The 21,267-nt window shown below is 39.1% G+C and overlaps 1 protein-coding gene and 1 long non-coding RNA gene across 5 annotated transcripts in view; one reads left to right on the top strand and one right to left on the bottom strand.

Annotated features, from left to right (window-relative positions):
* LOC112991162 (uncharacterized) overlaps positions 1-3,991 on the bottom strand; it is a 33,893-nt gene extending 29,902 nt beyond the window's left edge. Inside the window, exon 1 of the long non-coding RNA XR_010390852.1 lies at positions 3,781-3,991. This is a non-coding gene — a long non-coding RNA (uncharacterized LOC112991162). The remainder of the gene's footprint in view (positions 1-3,780) is intronic.
* Positions 3,992-4,192: 201 nt separating this feature from the next.
* ZNF280D (zinc finger protein 280D) overlaps positions 4,193-21,267 on the top strand; it is a 53,331-nt gene continuing 36,256 nt past the window's right edge. For all 4 annotated transcript variants that reach the window (XM_064517413.1, XM_064517412.1, XM_064517414.1 and 1 more), the window contains exons 1-5: positions 4,193-4,326; positions 8,598-8,743; positions 12,670-12,735; positions 12,834-13,204; positions 19,484-19,601. In XM_064517413.1, the coding sequence (XP_064373483.1) occupies positions 8,605-8,743; positions 12,670-12,735; positions 12,834-13,204; positions 19,484-19,601 (694 nt within the window). In that variant the 5' untranslated portion in view covers positions 4,193-4,326; positions 8,598-8,604. The remainder of the gene's footprint in view (positions 4,327-8,597; positions 8,744-12,669; positions 12,736-12,833; positions 13,205-19,483; positions 19,602-21,267) is intronic.

The raw sequence follows: 21,267 nt of genomic DNA, 5'->3' as shown, positions 1-21,267 counted from the left end.
TCTTGATCTGGGAATATAAAGCAGTCTAGCCAAACTGTTTGTGTTACTAAAACCTTGATGAAATCTGTTTGCCTTTTATGCTTTTATGCAGCTACATATGCAATGGCTGTGGTTAAAGATTAAAAGGATCAACTAGTTAAAAAGTATGGTGTCAGGGTGGAAAGTAATCATCAAGCTTTTGCATACATCAGCGCATTGTTTAAAGACATAACAACTGAAATAAGGTATATGAGGATTTTTTTTCTTTCCCAGCCTCAAGCTTTTTTTCCATAAAATTAAAATGGATAATCATCTTAAGAACCATTATTCTGGGCCTTTTGGCTGCAGAAATCAGTGACAGAATTTGTTGGATTAGTTCTTTTCTAGTCTCTGTGAATCAATACAAGTATTTTTTTTTCATACTTGAGCTGAAGCAATTGAGACAGAGTGACTGTCGTCTTAGAGAGAAATGCCTGTCAGAGTAACTTTCTACACTTCTGAATGAGAATCCTCTATCTACTTTCTATATCATTCTCCTTTCAACCATAACTTAAAAAAAAATATCTTCAGTCATGTTCTTCCTGCCAAAACTCACTTTCTCCCAGTCTCATCTTGCAAGTTATCAGCTAGCAATCTAGTTACTGATTATTCCTTGAGAAGACATGCTTTGGTTTGCAATTTGTCCCCACTTTGTGCATCTCCCTTGCAAAATCCTTACGGTTAGACAATTGACACTCTTGCCCTGAAATACTTGAACACAATAAGCAAAATAAGAACAAGCTGAACAATTGCTAGTTGATATGCAGAATAAGGTTAATAATTGCATTCATCATTTCTCACTTCTTGCACTCCTTCTTCCTATTACTTTCTCCAGCATAAAGTTAGGAAAGCCAAGACAGGAGAAAAGTTATACTCTGTGATGTTGTGAGCAAAACAGATACCGGTTTCTGCTATTTCTGTAACTAACTTCTGTATGACATGTCAAAATGAGACTACTGTCTGGTAATCCATCCGTGATTGTTGAAGGATGATGTGGGGGAAAGGCACCCTGGAAAAGATCAGATTATAGTTTAGTGGGCAATTCACAGTTGAATAACAGAACTAAACTGTCAAGCAGAAGGGGCAGGTCACAGAAGCAACAGAGCTAATCTACAGTTAGGATGAATCTAGGAATCTATCATTGCATTTTTTTTGTTGAGGGGAGGAAAGACAACAGCAGCGGAGAAGCAAAGGACAACATAGCAAAGAGACTTTGTTTTTTGATTGGGCTGGCAGCTTTAAAAACTGCCGGAATTGATTATATCAGTTTGTCTAGCTGCCTACATCCATGTTAGTCAATGTTAGCAACAAAGTCTTTAGTTTACAATATAACTGGGTTTTTTTAATATATCTTGTAGCAAGGAATAGAAGCATTTTAGACCATTGCAAAATATTGCAATCAATTGATCTCAGGCACAAACAAAGCCTTTGAGACACAAAAAATAGCAACTGATGAAAGATTACCGTCAATAACTCTCAGAAAGGAAAGGAAGGTCTCTTTATTAATTAACAGGCCAGCAGATCACAGATGCAGTAATTCAGACCTAGTTAGGTTTCACATTCAGTTTTATTACCATAGCCAACAGTGTGTGCATACAGCCCAACTACATGAAATATAATCATCCTCTGTAACTAGATTCTGTTAACAAGTTTCACTTTTACAGTGTATCACCTGTTTGCAGTTTTCTCTATGATTTTTCAAACAGGATCCTACTAAAACCTCTTGTTGCCTTATCAGTACCTTATTTTACATATAATGCAGCCTTCCTCCACAGTGGTTAATTCTGGATGGTGTCTCCAGAATTTGCAATTTTTTGTACTGTTTGGAAGTACTGCATGTCTTCCATCATTCTGATTTCTCTTACAGGATATATGGGTCAATACGTGTGGTGCATCTGCCTCTGCCTTTCTTATTGCAAGGACCTCAATAGATGCTTATCTAATAACTGAGGGAGCCTATGAAAGTGGTGTTTTGTTTTGTTTTGGGTTTTTTGTACTTATGAGGTCTATTCACTAGCCTTCATTCATCTGTGAGTTCCACAGTTATGAATGCCTATTATTGCCACTTGGTAAGCTTATTTTGCCTTTGGAAGATGATGCAAGAATACGATATTCAAATAGATTTGTCCAAGAAATCAGGTAGGGGTCTTATAGAATAGACAGTCTACAATTGCATGCCTACAGATACATATGCACAATGTTAATAAATTAAATGTGCAGAGCTATCTTGACTCTGGCATTTCATAGCTTTTCTATGCTTCACTTCATAGCCTTAATATTCTCTTGTATCCACCTTATTTCAGAAAGAACATAAACACCTGCAATGATTTTGGAGTAGGTAAATGTGTAGTTAAAAACACATATGGGTTTCAAAGGACTGAGCTATATCTAACAATTAGAATTTTGATAGGTGGAGTTCTCTTCCCAGTCACTTACGTCCAAAATGAGTTCGCCTAATTTCCATTCTTCTTCTCCATTTTCTGCCAAAAATCAACAGGATTTGTTTCTGTGTTTTTTTCTCACACTTTGGCAGGGCAGTATAGTTTAATAACTGTTTAATTACTAAATTGTAATAACTAAATGATTTAATTACATAATTACTAAGCAGCAATTCTTTAATTACTAGACACTGTTTAATTTTTTCTTCTCTTCTCTGAGGTTCCAAAGAACTTTGGAAGCATCTCAATGATAACAGATAATAGTGAAAATGAACAGAATACTTTCCAGGCTAAACGTAATAGTCCGATCTTTAGAGCTTATGTTCAAAAAGATAAGGACACTTCATTTATTCTTCCAAAAATACCTACATTTGAGAGAATTTACACTAAATAAATCGGGCGTGTCTGAGGGCAGCTATGGCAGATTTCACCAGCAATAAGATGTGAAAAGCGTGGGCTGAAAAAGTTGAAAGACAGATAACAGTTGATTAAGCGCTTTCCCATTAGTTGTTTTCAAAATTCACCAGAAACATTTTCATATTTTACTAGAGAAAAAATCATATTTTTAAAAGAAGTTGGGTAGAATGAACAATAAAGCTTAAAGAAAGAAATCTAAACTGAAGAGCTTTTTTAGACAGATGGCTAGACCATTGTAGCCAGTATGTGAGGTGGGCAGGGTGAGAAAAAGCCACAGACTGAAAGTCATGAGAGGGCTAAATCTCTTAGTCAGTTAGTCATTGGGTGAGAGATTTTCCTAAGAAAACTTTAACTGAGATGAATGAAAATACTGCCCTTAGCTATACTGTGTGTTAAGACACAGTATTCTCTAGACATTGAAGCTTCACTAACTATTTAAGGCCTGCTCTACCAATTAATTTACATCTCACCAAAAGTAATGGCAATGTTTTATTCAGTAAAGGTTTGGAACAGCTGGTCTTACCTTTGATTGTGTAATTTAACTCACTGTGTAAATGGCTATGAAAAAACACAATGGAAGCATATACACAGGATGAACCTTCAGCCAGAACCATGTTAGAGTTAGTATCTTGCACTCCAGTGAGCACATTCAGGATCAGGACTCTGTTGAGCCCAACAGCATACTGTGCATTACAGCTCGGATGTTTGTATTTTGCGTTTACTTCTGGTACTGCTCTGCCTCGGTTTTGTTTGCTCGTGTACCTAGCAGTGCAGAGCAACGGGTGCTCGTGGCTGGCCCTCCTGCAAGGGAAAGGCTGGCGCTCCCTTGGTGCTCTCCCAAGGGCTCGACCCGCTGCGCCCAGCCCGCGCAGACAGCGCCCTTGCTCCGTGAGCGGGGCCTACTTACAGGGGCAGCCGCTGAGGTGACGCTGCTCGGGGCGTCGCGCTCCCGGAGAGCCGCCTGGCTCTGACTGGAGGCAAGGCCGCGGCGTCGGCTCGGGCTCTGCCCGCTCTCGCCAGGGCGGCGGCGGGCGCGTGGCGCCGTGCGGGACGGTGAGGGGCGGCGAGGCGGCCGCGGCGCGAGGCGGGCGACGCGCTACCGCCAACGCCTAACGGCCAACGGCCGCGGGGTGTGAGGCCCGGCACATGGCGCGCAACGGCGCGCGCCGCCCCCGCGCGGCCCGACCCCGCCCCCGCGGCCGCCGGAAAGCCGGCGCCTCCGTGGGGCTGACCTGCGCTCTACCCATCAGGCAGCGCGCCGGGCGCCGCGCAGCCAGCCAGCCAGCCGCCCCCTCCCTCCCTCCCTCCCCCTCCCCCGGCGGCGGCTGAGGTGGGGCGCCGCGGTCCGGCGATGTGAGGAGGCTCCGCCAGCGCGGCGGCCTCCCATCCCCCCGGCGGCCTGGGAGGAAGTGCGCGAGGCGGCCGGCCGCGGCCTCTGCAGACGCGCAGCACGGTAAGCCGGCCCGCTCCGCTCCCGCGCCCGCCGCCGCCGGCCCGGGCCTCGCCGCGCGGAGGGAGCCGCCGCTCAGCGGCGCGCGGGCCGCGGGGGGATTGTCGCCTGCGAGGCCGGCGCCATCTTAGGTCGGAGCGCGGCCTTGCGGCCCCCGCGCCGCCCGGAGCGGGACCCCGGGCCGCCAGGGCTTCCCGGCGGAGCTCGCCCGGCCTTGTGGGGAGCCGGGGGAGCTGCCCGCAGGGGCGGCCCGGGCAGGGCTCGCTCCGCCCTGCCTCCGCGGGGCGGCGGGCGGCCGCGGCCGGGCCCCCCCGCCCCTGGCAGCCGTGCCGCGCCGCCTTGCCTCCTGCGGCCGTGGTGGGCAGGCCTCGCCCGGACCCCGGCCCGGAGCCGTCGGCCGGGTCCTTGCGGTCCCCCGGCGCTTCGGAGGCGGGACGGGCGGCGGTGAGGCCGCCGCAGAGAAAGCGGCGCCAGGGGCGGCGCGGGCCGAGCGGCAGCTGCTCGGTGCCCTCGGGGACTTGGCTTCCTCCCGCGGCCTCGCACCCATCTCGGCGCGGGGGTGTGAACTCCTGACTTGTTTGCAAAGGCAACATCGCCCTTCCCGAGGCGGAGCTTATACCATCGCACTGCAGAGAGGATGGTGTTGGTCTGGTTTTTTTCTTTTAAGGGTGGTTGGTTTATACTTTGGCTTTTCAAAACTTCAGGGTTGAATTTCTGCTTTATCATCGTTCCAATGCTGCTGAAACATGCAGCACTCAATAAAAATGCAACACCGCTAATAGCGCAGATGAAGTGGTAGGCTACGTGCTGTTCCTCAAGTAACACGACGCAAGGTTACGTGCCTCTACATGAAGGTGACTGAAATACGAAGTGGATGCTCACCCTATGATGTGTCACCATAAATAATATAACATCGCTGATCATTTGAAGCGCCGATATTAAACTGGAAAAAAATAGCGTTAAAGTAGTGCACTACGCTATTAGTGCATAGTAACACTGTTATGGAAAGATAACAAACAAAACTAGTCTGAAAACTTTGTTAGTAGATGCCCTCACTCTTTAAGCATACTTCCCAGCCTCACACTAGGTTTTCAGTTATTTTTAAATCAACCCAAGGGAGTATTGTGTTGGAAACATCTCTTGATCTTAAAAGTGGAACAGGTGAATTGCATCTGAAGTAGTATATAAATGGGATTTCAGTAACTTAAAGTCCTGCTGCTGCTGTATTTGTCATGACTTTTACAGTATTGATTTCTGCATATCTTCAAAGTACACTCTTACAGAACATTTTCCCCTATTTTCACTACTGCTCTTACACTCTTGGTTTTTTATTACTCTTTGTGGGTTTTTTGTTGTTTCCATTAATGTGAACACTTATAAATATGAACACTGAAGAACAAGATATAAATGCAGCTGGCTTAATAAAAGCATTTATCTTTGAACATAATTGTCCTGTTAAATAAAGATGTCCAAATTAGTGCTCTTCTAAGCACTGTTACTTCATCCAGAATTTAGTGTTTTTCTTGTTTTGCATAATGCATTCATTTCTTTTGTCTTGTATTAGTTTTTAGTTCAGTACTGGTCTAATGTGTAGCACTTGTAATAGTGTTCCATGAACTCATGTTTTGCAGGATTTTGATTATCTGTGCCTGCCTAATGAACTTTCATGACTAGCCTTAGTTCTTGCTGGGCAGAGCTGTAGAAGCATCAGCCATATAAACTTAGGCAACTTTTTTTCCCCCCCCCTGCTGACTGTTGCTGCCTTTTAAGCAGTATCTTTATGTATTCTAATGAGATTTTTGAAGAGACTTGAAGAATTTGGTTACAGTTTTCACACTTCTTAGGCTAGAACTGTGGCTTAAATGCTTTCTTTGATCATATATGTGGCATGTTATTGAAGTTTTGGACCTCTCAGATCTGTGGACTCCTTTTAAGGAGGGGTGTGTGTGTATGTATATGTATGAGTATAGATGTGTTTTTTTAGATATATAGATATATATCAATATATATAAAAATATTGAGATATATATATCTGTGTGTATAAATATATATAAAAAATTATATATATACAAAAAACAAAGTCTGTTGTCAGTAGGTTTATGTTTATTACACTGGAGTCTGTACCTCCACTGGAAAATATTTTTGAGGGGTGGGAGGGAGTTTAATGTTGTTGCTGGCATTGAGACTGACCACTAGCGGGATTCCTGGAATGCGTGATCTACTCTAATCTAGTTAAAAAGCTGAAATCTTGGAAGCTAATTGCACTCTAAAAATATATGCAGACATTTCTCTTGGCAGCAAAGGCAATTTGAGCAATTCCTATATACCTCCTGTTATCAACCCTATCCCCCTTCTGCAATTATAATTCCTTAGGCCACTAAATTTTTCACCTGTCAGTTAAGCTGGTACAATTGTTTGTAGGCCAAGTTATTTTTAACCTGCATTGGTTCACTTCAGAGTCTGATGAAAGATTGTACTAGCACAACTTGAGGAGCAGTACAGGAATAGCAGTGCAGGAACTCCTTAGGCTGGCTTTGTTGTCAGAAAAAGTTATCAGTGAAAGCATGGTGTTCATAGGGTTGGAGTAAAAAAAAAGTAGACAAGATCTGAAATATTCTAACACTTCAATTTTTAAAAACTGTGCTAATTTTTGAATCATTTTTTGAGAATACCTTAAGATCTTAAGGAGTTTACGTTTCTTACAATATAAATAAGTCAGTTTAACCATCTGTTGCTGTGGAGAGAAGGAAGGTCTGTTTCTTCGTCCTTTCTTGCAATGACATTAGTGCTGATCTGATACGGTGGTGGTGAGGTTTAGAGAGTTAAACTGGCAGAGAACTATCACTGTATAATAATGTGAATGAGTTCTAATCTAGCTTCCTTAACTAGCTTGTTTTGTCAGATAAGTGTTGTATGAGCACAAGAATGAGAGACATATCAGTGGCCTGATAGTGAGACTAGAAATACTCTTCAGTTGATCATCAACTATTGCTCTGCTAAATTTTTCTGGGTTTTTTTGTTTTTTGTTTTCCTTCTCCCCAGAGCAGTCCAATACTGGATTGAATGTCACGTACTTAATAAAACTGCCCATTAGTTTCAAGGATCTCCTCTCTTGTCTCGAGTTACTTTTGGGATCTTCGCCCACAATTGCATTGTTTCCTCTCCCTCCCCACACCCTTTACTGAAAAGTGGAGACATCAATAAATCAAGGCTCCTGGTGATGGTTTTGGCTCAAAAATTTTTGAAACTTCCAGTCTTGGACAAAACAAACGCTATTCTATTGGGATCCTGGTCTTAGTTACCACTCGGATGACTCAGTGGTTTTACGAAGATGCTGACCCTCTGCAAGGTTGCTCTTGTCTCATTGCCCATTAGATTGTTTGTAGCATATTTAAAGAAATATAGAATAGTTTCATATTTCCTGTATTGCTCAGAAGTGCTTTCAAGATTGTGTTGGAGGATGCCAATAGAGAACAGAAAACATCACTGGTTGTCACAGTTTGTTTAAAAAACAAAACAAACAGAAACAGTTGTGACTAATGCTGCTGATCATAGTTTGGTTAATTCCCCAGGGCCACATAATGTTTTCATTACTATCTTTAAGTCTTTTTTCTTTTCCTCAGCACAGGAGCCAATCACCAAGCATGAGGGACTCAATCTAATGAAAGTCTATGCAGAACTTTTATCCAGTTCTAATTGTTTATGATGATATTATGCAGTGTTTTTTAGAGTTTTAAGAAAATGTGACTGTATGTAAAGTCTTTGCAAAATTTTACAAAATTTGTGGGAGTGTGGCGATTGTTGTTGTTTCTTTCTTTTAAGATGCAAAGAGAGCACAGCTTTAACTAGTGCTTAAGTAGCTCGCTTGTGCCAGATACATTGCATGCTTCATCACAGTAAGTTCTTTGAATCGCTTACCTGGTGTAGAAGTATATTTAAAGAGATGCTTTTTACTGTGGTATTGGAGGCTCCATCTTTTGGATGATAACTGGTGGATTATAGTAGAAAGGGTTTAAATTATGTGATGATGCTTAGGGTTTTTTGTTTGTTTGTTTCCTATCCCCCCCCCATCTTTAATGAGAAAAATGAGGATTGGAATAAATTATCAGGAAGGTGATGGAGTGTCAGTCTTTAAATATCTTTTAGATTGGATGGGGGTCAGCCCGTATAAAACACGAGAAAATAAATAGACCATTCTATGGGAATGTTATTGTCAAGTGCAGTGATCTTTTTGTAATCTTTTTTTTTTTTTTTTCCTCTTTATTACTCTCTAGTCTCGAGATGGCAGAATTGTTTATGGAATGTGAAGAAGAGGAGCTAGAACCATGGCAAAAGAGAGTGAAAGAAGTGGAGGAGGATGATGATGATGATGAGCCGATCTTTGTTGGGGAAATCTCAAGCTCAAAGCCAGCTAGTACATGTAAGATATCCATTTTAAATTACAGAAAACGTTATTTTAAGATGGAGAACTTTAAGTTTACTTTGAAAAATATGAAACTTTTAACAATAAGATTTAAGAAATTCTAAGTTTTAATGTTCTTTATTTCTCTGCCACATACTGAAAATTGGCATTCTTAGGAAATCGTCCGTTTGAAGGTCCAGGTCACGTATAGCTGTCTTTCTAACCTTCAATCTCTGAAGTCAAAACTGGGACACTTAAATGTTTTAGCATTAATGACATGGCTCAAGTCCCATATATATGTATACACAACACCGAAACCATATGTAATTGTTCTTAGTTAACACCGAGGCAGATACATGGTAGTGCCTCCCTACTGAAGTAATGTGCATGAATTTAAGTCATCATGTTGAAGACCCTCATTTTTCTCCACCCCACATTTAGTGTGTTGACAGACAGTCTGAATGGCTGGATGTCATTCTGACAAAGCCAAGTTCAAGTGCCTGTGATAAAGGCATAATCAGGAAAAGTGATTAATGTGAAAATAGTAGAAGGCTCTCTGTCAAGTAAGAGATTTGTATTAATAAATTCATTCATCTCCTGTAAAATAAGAGTTTTTTCATCAAGCTGTGTAGTTTTCTCCTAATGCAGGCAGTGCAGGGAGTGAGTTAGGTGGTTGTGATATCAGCAGCTGTGTCAGGATTCCATGTGTGTCCTGTACTTGGGCTTTGGCAGGTAAGTAAAGGAGAACATTATTTTTGTTACTTATATTAACTTTAGTAATGAAACTCTTAAATCTCTGTATGTGGCCATCTTGTAGTCAATTGTTAAAAGAGGTTTGAGTTAAGAGTTCCCTGGCTATTGAATACACAAGACTGCCTAGTGAAGTTCGTTAACGTTCTCTTTCTGCCTCATCTCTGCTACACTGGTGTCTGAGACTTCAACAGTCATTTTCTGAATGTTTATAGTTTGCAGTCCAGCATCTTGAGGCAAAATGTTAGACTAGGCTCTCTGCCATACCTTGTTGCACAGACTTTGAAGCTGTTTACTAGTTCTTCAGTCTTGTATTTCATAGCAGCATGATTTGTGTCTGAGCTCTGATTTACTTTGACACTTGCTGGGATTGTAAGTCTACTTAAGTCTCTAGCACTAGCTTAAAAATACATGACATTTTAAATATTAAAGAAGTATTGAAGTTGTTGTTAAAAGTTGTCTCACCTAGGAATAGTTCTTGTAAGGGTATATCTCCTTGAATATTTAAAAAACGCTTGAAAAAATAGTTTGTCCTCTTGAATACTTGAAAAATATTTGAAAATAAGTCTGAGAAGTTTTCTACGGAGATAACTTCTAGGAAGGCTAAAAAAAAATACACCCACAGCCACCCACCCACCCACCCCCTTACTGTTTTCTGGGAGGTCCAGAGACCTGTGGATTGGTGTTGGTCATGTTAGGAATAGGTCATGGAATAGAACAAAGGTAAAAAGGTAAAAGGGGTAGGCATACATTAGAGCAACAAATGTGCCAGATTTCCTTGCATTCATTGCAGCTTCAAAATTTTTTTTTGTTGTAATCATGAAAGATAGAAATTCATATTTCAAGTGAAAACTCTATTTCTAATATAATTCAGCAACTTTAAGAACTTGTGCAAAAGATACAGGCTTACAGCATGTGTGTCTTATTCTAGTGCTGTCTATGCTCAGTCCTGATGCAACTAAAGTCAGTTATGGTATAACTTTTTACTTTATCTTTCCTCCTCCCCTTTCCTTGACTTTTCTCTTTGTAATCTCCTACTTGACTGTCAAAAACAGCTATGGAAGAATGACATCAATTCTTCTCTGTCTTGTAAGTAGTACTATCTGACAGTAGTCAGGTTTCAGTCTGCAGAATCACCTTTGCTGGTAATAGGCAAGCCACAATGAATTCAGCTTGGCTTATCACCCTTATTCAGTTGTTATTTGAGAATTTCTTTCTGATCAGATGACAAATGGAGGCTTGCATGTAGTTCTTAAGTCTTCTGTGAGATACATTTTTTTGCAATATACAGCAATCTTTTTAACTTTCTTCTGACAATGCAATAATCACTTCTATACAGACTGGTGTGGAAAACTGAAGAAATAATAAAAGATCCCCAAATTATACATGCTGACAGTGTCATGTACAGTAAAGTGCCTCTTCCTGCCTTACTGGAGGATTAGTTTGACTGGGATGAGAAGTAATTAACACGTTGTTCACTTCATGTAATTTCCTACAACTCATCCAGTTACTGGTCATTTTCCTTGCTCACTTCTTCACAATCATATATAGCTGTAAGTTGTTTCTGCTCAAAAATACCATTCTACATGTCAGCTTTCTTATAGTTCAGTGCAGTTTTGCCTAAGACATAACAAATAATGCTTTGAGGGACGGAGAAAGAGCACATCAAGTCTATGATGAATCAGTTGAGTCATGTAAATTTAGCTTATAACTCCAAATCCCTGGCTTTCCTGAAATGTTCTTAAAACATTTAAATCTACCATTGTGTTATAGGATATGAATTGTGTGTACACTAGACTGCCTGAAGCTGAATGTGCTTTGTGAGCCATAACTGGTAAGATGGCTTATTCTCATAGGTAGAGGACGGCTTTAGTTTCATTTTGCTCCACGATTCCCATGTGGGATATAGATTTATTAGCAAACTCTTAAAAGAAAGCTTATCTGTTTACAAGTACATGTTCAGGTGAAACTCCAGAAGTGAATCCTTACTCATTTATAGTGTCATATTAAACTAAATAGATCGGTATTACTATTATAGAAGCAAATTTCCTCGCATCTTAGAAACATGCAGACCTGTTTGGATCTGTTGGTTGCAGCTGCCTTTTCATTAGTATGATCAAAATGCAGGTGACAGGCTAAGAGTGGTGATATTCTGAGTTCTCTTGCTATTAGATTTATTAATCAACATGAATGCTGCATATTCTTGAGCCATTGCCTGTGGAAGCAGCCTTAAGGTTGTTAAATACAACATGTAGATGCACTAAGATCTCTTGCTTGAGATCCTGATGTTGTTTGACCGAGGTCTGAGAAGTTACTTTAGATCTTGTTGAATAGATATTGGAGGATTTCATTTCATACGCATGTTCTCACATGTCAGAGCAAGAAACTCTGTAGCAAAATGAACTGAACTGAGAACCTGCTGTTAGAAGAGGATTTTGATTTGATGCAATAATATTGCAACATTCTGGAATGAACAGAAACCTAAAGCTAAAGATGTAGATGAACTAGTCAGCAAATACTGATTTTGTTGTAGGGGTTAGGGAGTAAGCGTCAAATCTTAAAAAATGCATTACGTTTCTGATGAGCTACAAGTCTAGTAATAGACTACCATATAGGATAATCATACCATATAATAAAGCTATTCCACTTGTACTGCAGCTCCAATATCACTCCTCTGATTCCTGCTCTTTTGATTTCCTTTGATACTGGAAGTTGGACCCTAAAGACAAGACTGCAAATGGGTAGCATCCTGTATTTCCCTGTAATGCAGAAGCAAACTTGATTATTGGTTTAGAGGAAATGCTTCCTTTCCTGTGGATCAGTTCTGGTATTTGGGGAAATTCTTATTATAGATATGATAAACAAGTGGATAAATGTATTTGTATTTTGTAATCAGTAGAGCTAAATATTTATGAAATGTTCTTATTTTGTTTATTTTGTGTGTAATCTTGTCTGCAACAAAATAAAAACTAAGATTGTTAGGTGAACTAGTTCACCTAAGGGGAGGGGAGTGGAAGAGTATATCTTAATTTGTGCAACTGACATTTTGTTTTGCCAGGTGTTTATTTTAGAAATAATCTTCTAATGTGTAAGTCAAATCCTAATTGGATTAATTAGTGGATATAAATGGTGCTTTTAATTTGCAATGCAATTAAGCAATTATCTGCAATTAAGACAAATCTAACTTTTGACAGATATATTGAACAGAGTCAACCTCAGCTCATCACGAAGGGGGATACAGAATGGTGCACCCAGTAGAGGTACTATGTTGTCCTAATATGGTAATTTAAAAAAAAACTCTTATGAAACATCTGATTGTAGTATTACATAAAGATAACTTTGGAATCCTTTGTAACAGGTACAGTTACTACATTCAAGCCTGACAGTCACCATTATGCGACACCTGCATCCAGCCCCAGTGCCATGCCTGTTTCATCAGTCTTTCAGTCTGTATCCAGACCTACAACTAGCTCTGTAGCAGTTCCACCATTGTCTAGACCAGTGAATGTTTCAGGAACTTCACAGACATTGCAGAGACCAGTCACTGGATGTTTATCAACACAGCAGATGCCCCGGTCAAATTCTGGAATATCGCAACCTGTTAGCAGACCTGTAACCATTCCAGTGACGACACAGCCAGTATCAAGAAATATTACCATTCCTGTAATGGCTCAACCTGTACCGAGACCAGTGACTACTGTAACAGCACAGCCTGGAATATTAGATCAGGTAAACTTTTATTCCCTTAAACTGTAAAATACTCAGTAGCTGTTACTTTTGAATAAATTAATGAAGAATATACTGACTCACTTAGTCTAGTCATTTGAAGACCTGAACTAGAGTATAAACTAGTTTTGCCTGAACTTTAAAGGTTCTAGGACCGTGAAGTTGCACTGAATTAAAAATGTATTTGAAAATACTGATTTACGAATTCATGCTAGATGTAAAATATCACAAGATTCAGAGAGGATAACTTTATTTAGCATCAGTGGAATTATATTAAATGAAAATCTCAGGCATAAGAGAAATTAATATAAAATTTTCAAAAAGCATTCAAATCTTTATTTTGCTTAGGCTGTGTGGAGAAATAAATGGATGAGAAACTTCTCATTCTCTAAGTTTTACAGGTTTTTCTGCTCAAAGAAACAGATACTCCATATTGAATTATTTCATTTTGATATGGTTTCCATTTGGCCTTTTAAGTAACCTTGCATTTTTCCCCCTGACTTTTACGGTGTGTTTCTTGTCATTTTTGCCTCTTAAGAGAGTGCTGTAGTGGTAGCTACTTAGATGTTTTTGCTTTTCGGTTTGCTTGGCAGTTGTAGTGAAACAGTAGTGTGGTGAGGAGGAATTAAGCAGTCAAAACTTGCAGGGTCAGTAGATGAAACACTTCTGCAACATACTTGTTTTCTTTGGAAGGCCCAAGGGAAATATGCATGTAAATCATGTGTCCTAGATCTTCCTGGAGAACCAGAGAATCACAGAATCATAACTTTCAGCTAGAGTCAAGTTGGGTGCTTTTTTGCCTTAGCTATGGATATTTTTGAGAAAGAAGGAACGAAGATAAATTTCTCACTTGTATGAGGTAAACTGATTGCGATACCCTTCTTGAAAACAGTTTAAACTGAGACCATTTAGGCAATGTGACTACATTAGCTAGTGCTGTAGGGTTAATATGAAGCTCAGGGGCTGCTAACAGCTTTCTCTTTACCTGGAGAGTAGGCCCCATCTCCATTTTCCAGCCAAATCTACGGAGCTGCCATTGTCCTAGCTGTCAGTGATTTTGGAAGAATGAATACCATGCAGCCTAATATATCCTGCTTTTGCTTAACAGGAGAATCAGTCTGAATGAACGTAATTAAATAAGACAGTTAAAACATGAGATGATATATTCTTCTTCAGATTTGTGGCTAAATCATTACATATTGTTTGGGGAGGTTTTTTGGTTTTAAAAAAACAAAGTGAAAGAAATGCCTGTGGACTGAGTAGTTGAATCACTGGCAGAATCATTAGGAAAAGACTTGTACTTTCCAGTTTTGAGTCTTCAACAGTTGATTAAATGGCTTGCAGAGAGAAGCTTGGGGCGTGTCTGGTGCAGTGGATTAGCTAAATCAGTCTGTCACTGTATCTGAAAAGGCCTAAAATAAAGATGTAGTCAAAACCCTAGACATCACTAGGATATCCAAATTGCCCGTTGAGTCCTCTTGTAATCTGTTATTGTAAAGCAGGCCAAGTAATACTGAAAGGTCTGCTACTCCACACAATATGTATGTATGTTTCAAGTCTGTGAATTTTTATCTTTATAAATGTTTACTCATGACTTTATATGCTTTATTAAATCCTTGATATTGATAGGAGATCCTGCAAAGGAGTGCTAGGATGTCTCATAGTCTCTTCACTGCAACAGACAGCCCTCCTTTCTCCCCATCTTACTTCTCTCATGCATACATCCTGTTTTTTTTCTGATAGATAAAGCTGTTAATGACCTTTACAGTGATCTTAATAGAAAATGTTAGAGTAATCATACCTTTTGGAGAACCTCAGCCTTCTTAAGTCTATATAGGCTGGATGTAACTCATCAAGACAGTGATTTTCTTTGAAGGTTAAAGACAGTAAACAAATGGTGCTTCTTTTTGAGACATCTTTCTCATTCATCAGGTTTACTTCCAACCAGAATGTCACAGATGAGACTGAATCAAGTTTTATAGCCTTCCTTTGCTAAGATTCTGGGTGGTTCTTGTTCCCATTCCCTGGCTGAGTGGAGATACTTGAAGTCGCAGCCTGAAATGTGGCTGTCAAGGTGCACAGCAGAAAAAAAAAAAGGGTCTTTAATCACTTATCACTCAGTTTTGTGACTCTCTGGCTTTATTCCAGGTTAGACCAACATTTTTTAGCAAGCACTACGTCCTTTTCTGGGATTTCTACTGCAGCCATGTTCTGTGGCCTCTTAAAACCTTTCACTGTTGGAATTATCTCATACTACATGTTTTCTTTACGGTGTTAATGTTTTGATGTGGCTTTCATGAGCTTTTCAGTTTTTACGTTCTGAATGTGGCCTTTGGATGTCATTCTTGACAGAAGTGTACATTTAAGAAGACTTCTTTTTTCTGGTGGTGGTGGTTGTTGTTTTGGTTTTCTTGCTTAAAACAGACTTAAAAATGAATCTTTCATCCCTTCAACTGAGCCTTTCTGGATTCAGAATTGTACTTCTAATTTCTTTCTTATCTAGAATAATTTGTTTTCTCATTTCTTTTTATTGTTTCTGCCACTTGATTCTTGATTGTGTTATACTTTTTGTGGGGAAGGATGTTTGTTTCATGTGGGTTAGGTTTTTTTCAACCAAGATAATATAGTTCAGCTTCTTGTGCAGAGTTCTGTGCATATGGGATTTTTTTTAATCATTCCTGACATGTTACCTGATTTACTGTTTTTAGTGTCATATGTATGTTAGCTGTATTTTGGTTCATTTCCTTGCTTTAGACCTCCTTACACTTTTTCTTCTCCTTTCTTTATCTAGTTTTTATTTCTCCTGCGATTACTGTTTTGTATCTATTTTTCTGCCTTAGGCTTTCTGTCATATGTTTTATTTCGTACATCTTTTTGTTTCTTCCCAACTTAAATGCTCTCAATAGCAAAGGCTTCAAATCAGTTTTCCAGCTAAATCTAGAAAATGTTTGATATTTAGATCTTCAGCTTCCCTATGTTGAAACTTGATTTTAAAATTAAACTTTTGTGATGTAATGATCACAGAATCACAGAATGGCTGAGGTTGGAAGCAATGTCTGGAGATCATCTAGTCCAACCCCCCTGCTCAAGCCAGGGTCACCTAGAGCAGACTGCTGTGAAATATGGCTGGGTACTATGTCAGGACCCCTTTTTACTCTAACATTCTTCAGTGAATGAACACTCTTTGTATTCTTAATGTGGTGGAATTTTTTTTTTCTTCAGTCCCAGGATGTCAAAGTTTGTTTCTCTGGGAATTGATTTCTTTGGATCACCAACTTGGTTGAAACAGGTTTTTCCTCAGTTTCCTAATGTGTATGTCTATAACTTCTCTTTTGCCAATGTTTTGGATTCCAGTTTTATCTGTGAAATACACCTTTCCTATCACAGGCTAGATTGACTGACTTACTGTAAAAACATAGTTTTTGTGTGCTTGTTACAGGTCCGGATTAACTCAGTTCCAAAAACTGAGTTTAATTTGGCTTCTGTGGTACTGTATATACCAGTCCTTACTCATTCAGAGCTACTGCTGTTGTATACGAGAGCATAGGGCCATCCTCTTGTTTACACATTGATTCTCAGAAAAGAATGCTTTTCTGCACTCCCCAGTAGGCTCCATCCCTCTCTGTCCATATCTTAACCCTACTTACTCAAGTTGGGCATGCTTCAGGGCCAAGTTCTACCTAGCTGTTTTGGGAGGGCATATGTCCAATGCTATGCATCATCCTAATTTCAGTGTGTGAATTTGGTGGACAATGAAAACTACTGATTACCACTTCAATTTCCACAGTTAGAAAATCTAGGATGCACAGCATTAGCCTAATATTTCATCAGAGCCTCTTGGAAAACTGAGGGTGTGGGTTTTTTGGGTTTTTTTTGGGGGGGAGCCTTAAGAACTCCTTATATAAAGGTGCTGGCTTTTGCCTTTCTGTGTGTGAGAGCACATGCACGTGTTATTCTGATTTTTTCATTCAGTTGGAAAAGCTGTTTTTAATTAAAATGCTTTTGTTTTCTACAGCACGGGAAGACATTGTTCCATTCTGTATGTAAAATGATAGAGCCAAATTGTATGAAAAGAACAATTATAAATAGAAAAATCATTTGGAAAATAATGAATCTCTGAATTTCTAGGATCTCTATTTTTACTTTTTTGCTTGCCAGATATGGTTAGTATGTGCTGGAGAGATCTATATATGTAATCATCCAAGCCAACAAAATACACAGACTGTTATTTTGAAGAAAATTAATGGTAGCAACACTTAGGAAAATCCAAAGTAGTAAGAGAGGCAGATATTACCTGTTGCTATTATATTGGTCCTATTTCAACTGTAGATGGTGTGCAAAGTCCTCTGCACCATCTAAGAGCCTACCACAGGCTTACCACTCAGTATTAGCTGCACTTGAAGTGAATTTTGCAGTCTCAACTGCTTTGCTAGTAATCACACTTACTAGACTGAAGCCATTATGGATACACTAACACCTGTTCTGTTGTGACTACAGCTCATATAGTTCTCTATTAGTAACAAGAGCAAAAAAGTACTTACCTGTTAGTAATGTTTTTTGTATTACCTTTATTTCCTCAACTGCTCTTGAACATTTCTGTTTAATTTGGTGAATTTGGATTAGGTTGCTCACCAGAGGAAAGAATGGCCCTTCATAATGTTAAGGTCCTACAGGGTCTTCATTGAAGAGATTTTTGACAAAAATGGAGGATGGGAAGAAACATCTCAACTTGTTCAATTTTTTTCTGGTACTGATGAGTCCTAAAATAGGTTATCACAGCTGTATGTGTGTTTGTGCGCATTTTAGACTTGTTTCCAGCAAGTTTAACCAACGTGGTAGTTAAAACGTAATAATTTTCTTGGCAATGTTTTCAAGTAAGTAGGCACAGTTATGAATAGGAAGCATTTTATGAGATTGATCTTTACAGCAAAAGGTATTTTGAGCCTTTGTCTCCTGGATATATGAATGACAAAGTGTGTCTGTGTTTATGTGTGTTTGGTGACACTTTTTCTTGTAAGGAAATGGAGTTACTTTTGTCTAGCTCTTCACTTCACAGTACAGCTTTATGAGGTAAAAGTGATTAGGTTATTTTGGAGTAGAAAAATCATGTGCCAACACTTTGCATTTCATACCTTAAAGTTGAAATAGGACATAACTATCATAAGTTTCTCAACTCATTATTGCTGTTGGTGACAATATTTCATGTTTCAGATTGTTTTTGTTAGAAGGAACAGCCTTTTGAGATGTGAGCAGTACTGTTGAATCTTGGAAAGTGTATGTTTCTCTTACTTCATGCCCCAACTTTAAATATCTGTAAAGAGAATCAATTTTTACTTTTTTCTTCTCCTTTCTCCAAGTATGACCTACTGAGTGATCGATGAAGGTGTGTGGTTGTAACAATTTTGAGTATTGTGGCAAGGAAACATGGGCTCTATTTTTTTTTTTTTTTTTCAGTTATAAATAGTACTAGAAAAGCAAATTGAAAGCTAATGAGATACCTGTCCTTGGAGATGCTCAAAGCATAACCTAACAAGTTTTGGAGTAACTTGAACCAGCTTAAGTTAGCTGTGCTTTGAAAGGCAGTTGGTCCATATAATTTCCAGAGATCCTTTCTGAATTATTCTAGGATTCTAAACTGTAAGAGGGGAAAAAAAAATTAGTGATATCATAAATTTGAGTGCTGTTCCCAGTCAATATGCTATAAAAAAATTCCTTTACTTTCATTAAAGTCTGGCCACTTTACAGAATTTGATTGGTCTAGTCTCATATTTCCTTTGAGAAGCTTCCACTTGCTGCAATTTTATGCTACTTTTGTTTAGAGTTCTGCTTTCTCATCCTTTAAAATGCAGCTAGCTATTGCACAAGAATGACAGGCAAATGCCTGAGATTAGATTGAAGGAAGACGGTACTAGAATTGTTTTTGAAAAAATTCACGTATAATTTGAAGCAGCGTCAGTGTTTTGAACAAAAGCAATTAAAATCAGTGGTTCAAATGGATTTAATAATATTTCATAAGATGGACTTTCCTAGGTCTTGTGGTTGTTTTAGCATTTCTGACATACAGCTGTGACTAAACTAACAACCATTGATAAGAATTACAAACTTCTTAAACTGTCAAAAGAAACTATATATTTTGGGGAGACTGTAGTTTACTTGATTTATGAAGTACTTATGAGTACTTTTAAGCAAGCATATAATGTTTTAAAAATAAACCCTTTGAAGCCTGCAAGTAAAAAATGTTAAACCTCAAATCTCTTTTCCCTCTTGAAAATATCTTATTAGGATTATATTATGGATTCTCCACCAGCTGCACCAGATAATACATCTGGTATACTGTTTGGTGTGAGACAGAACTCGGGAGTTCCACAGTACCAGACTGGGCCAGCAGTGAATGTAACAGGTGGGTATAACTGTAGTAGTTGAATTTGATAAGAGAAAGAAACAGTGTAATGTCATTTAACTGTAGTGCAGATCTTTAGGTTATAATTTTAAATAGGATCTTTAGAACATAGTATGGCTACTGCCCCCCCACACACACACACTGTACCTCACTGTTTAACATTTAAGAAAATAAACTTTGGAGCCTTGCACTGTCAGACTTTGCCCTTCAACACGTTAGACTGACTGTAATATCAACAGATATCTTTTGTGATGTTCACTTAGATGGAAAAAATATTGCCAGATCCACTGTAACTTTTTTGACAGACAAAGGCTTATTTTCAGTATATCCAGTACTCTCTGGGTAACGTGAATGGGAGTGCCTGTTGGCAAGAGAGGGGCTGTGGAACAGTGCCAGAAGAACTTCCTGAGTCTGCTGAGTGGATTCCCTGTGATGATGATCATGGTTTCCTGACTGCTGTATAGATAGCAGTTGAAGTAGATGGGATCAAAAGGATGCTGTCTGAGAAAGAGGGGAAGGAAAAGAATACTGCTGTTTGACAGCCATTGAAATAAAATGTTTTTTTTCAGCTAGGTAAATTGGATTTCAGCAGAAACTATTTAACCTACTTAAACACAAAAATGAAAAAAAAAGTTTTTTCCTGGTCACAGCAGATGAAGTAGATTGAATACACTGCATGCTTCAAATCTTAAACAGGCTTTAACTTGAAACTTCCTTTCTCTTTTGTGAAGGATTACACCTTCCTAATAACTGACCAGAATCTTGTCATTCAGTCTGTTATAGGCAACGATCACTTCTTATTCTTCCATGAGGTAACAGGCCATACTAATGGGTTATGTAAAATAAAATGATCACTAATCTCTTCTGCCTGATGTGATGATATGAAGTCTCCAGTTCAGGTGTTCCCGCCACCTTCTGGTTGTTAAAGGGTTGGTCGTGTATTTCCATACATGTCCAACTATTTTGTGATCCAATTACTGTCTTACTGGAATAAATAGCTTTTTGTAAAGTAAATAAGGGCTTGATGTGTTACAGATGGCTCAGTATTCCAGCCCTAATTCTTCAAAGCACAGGTATTATAGTTAAATTTTTTTCAAGCTAGAAGAAGTAATATTAGAACTCATTCTAACAGGGAACTTATATTAGTCTCTTATCTTCCCCCTCCCCCCCCCCCAAAAAAAAAATTAAAAGCATCAAGGATTGTAATTCAGGATATTTTAAGTGTGCCCCAGTTAGCCTCTGTCTATGTCAGTAAGATAGCTATTGGATTTGGAAATTAAAGGAAAAGATGTAGGTTGAAACAGAAGTGTCTTGTAGTCCTCTGAAACAGAAGGGTAATGTAAGACACTATATTTCATTTCACAGCGATAAGTATCTGCATATTTTGTGATTTGGCTTGCATGATTGTCACGTAAACCACTTAACGTTCAGGTGGTTTGTGTGTTCCAATGCCTACTTGCTGATGTTAGTGTTATGCTTTTAACTCATGTGCAGCACTGTGGGCACAAGATGTTGTGGAATATGCTATTTAAAGCAGAATCCTTTTGGGAACTGGTTTGTGATACTCTGCAGGACAACTTAACTTCTGTATTTGAAGTCATTAAAGAAAAAAAAAAATTAATGCTTCACAGCATAAATCTGTTGATGGCCGGACATGTTTCTTAGG

This window comes from Dromaius novaehollandiae, chromosome 10 (genome assembly GCF_036370855.1).
Source record: "Dromaius novaehollandiae isolate bDroNov1 chromosome 10, bDroNov1.hap1, whole genome shotgun sequence".
Taxonomy (NCBI): Eukaryota; Metazoa; Chordata; class Aves; order Casuariiformes; family Dromaiidae; genus Dromaius; species Dromaius novaehollandiae.
This window is presented reverse-complemented; position numbering and strand designations above follow the sequence as displayed.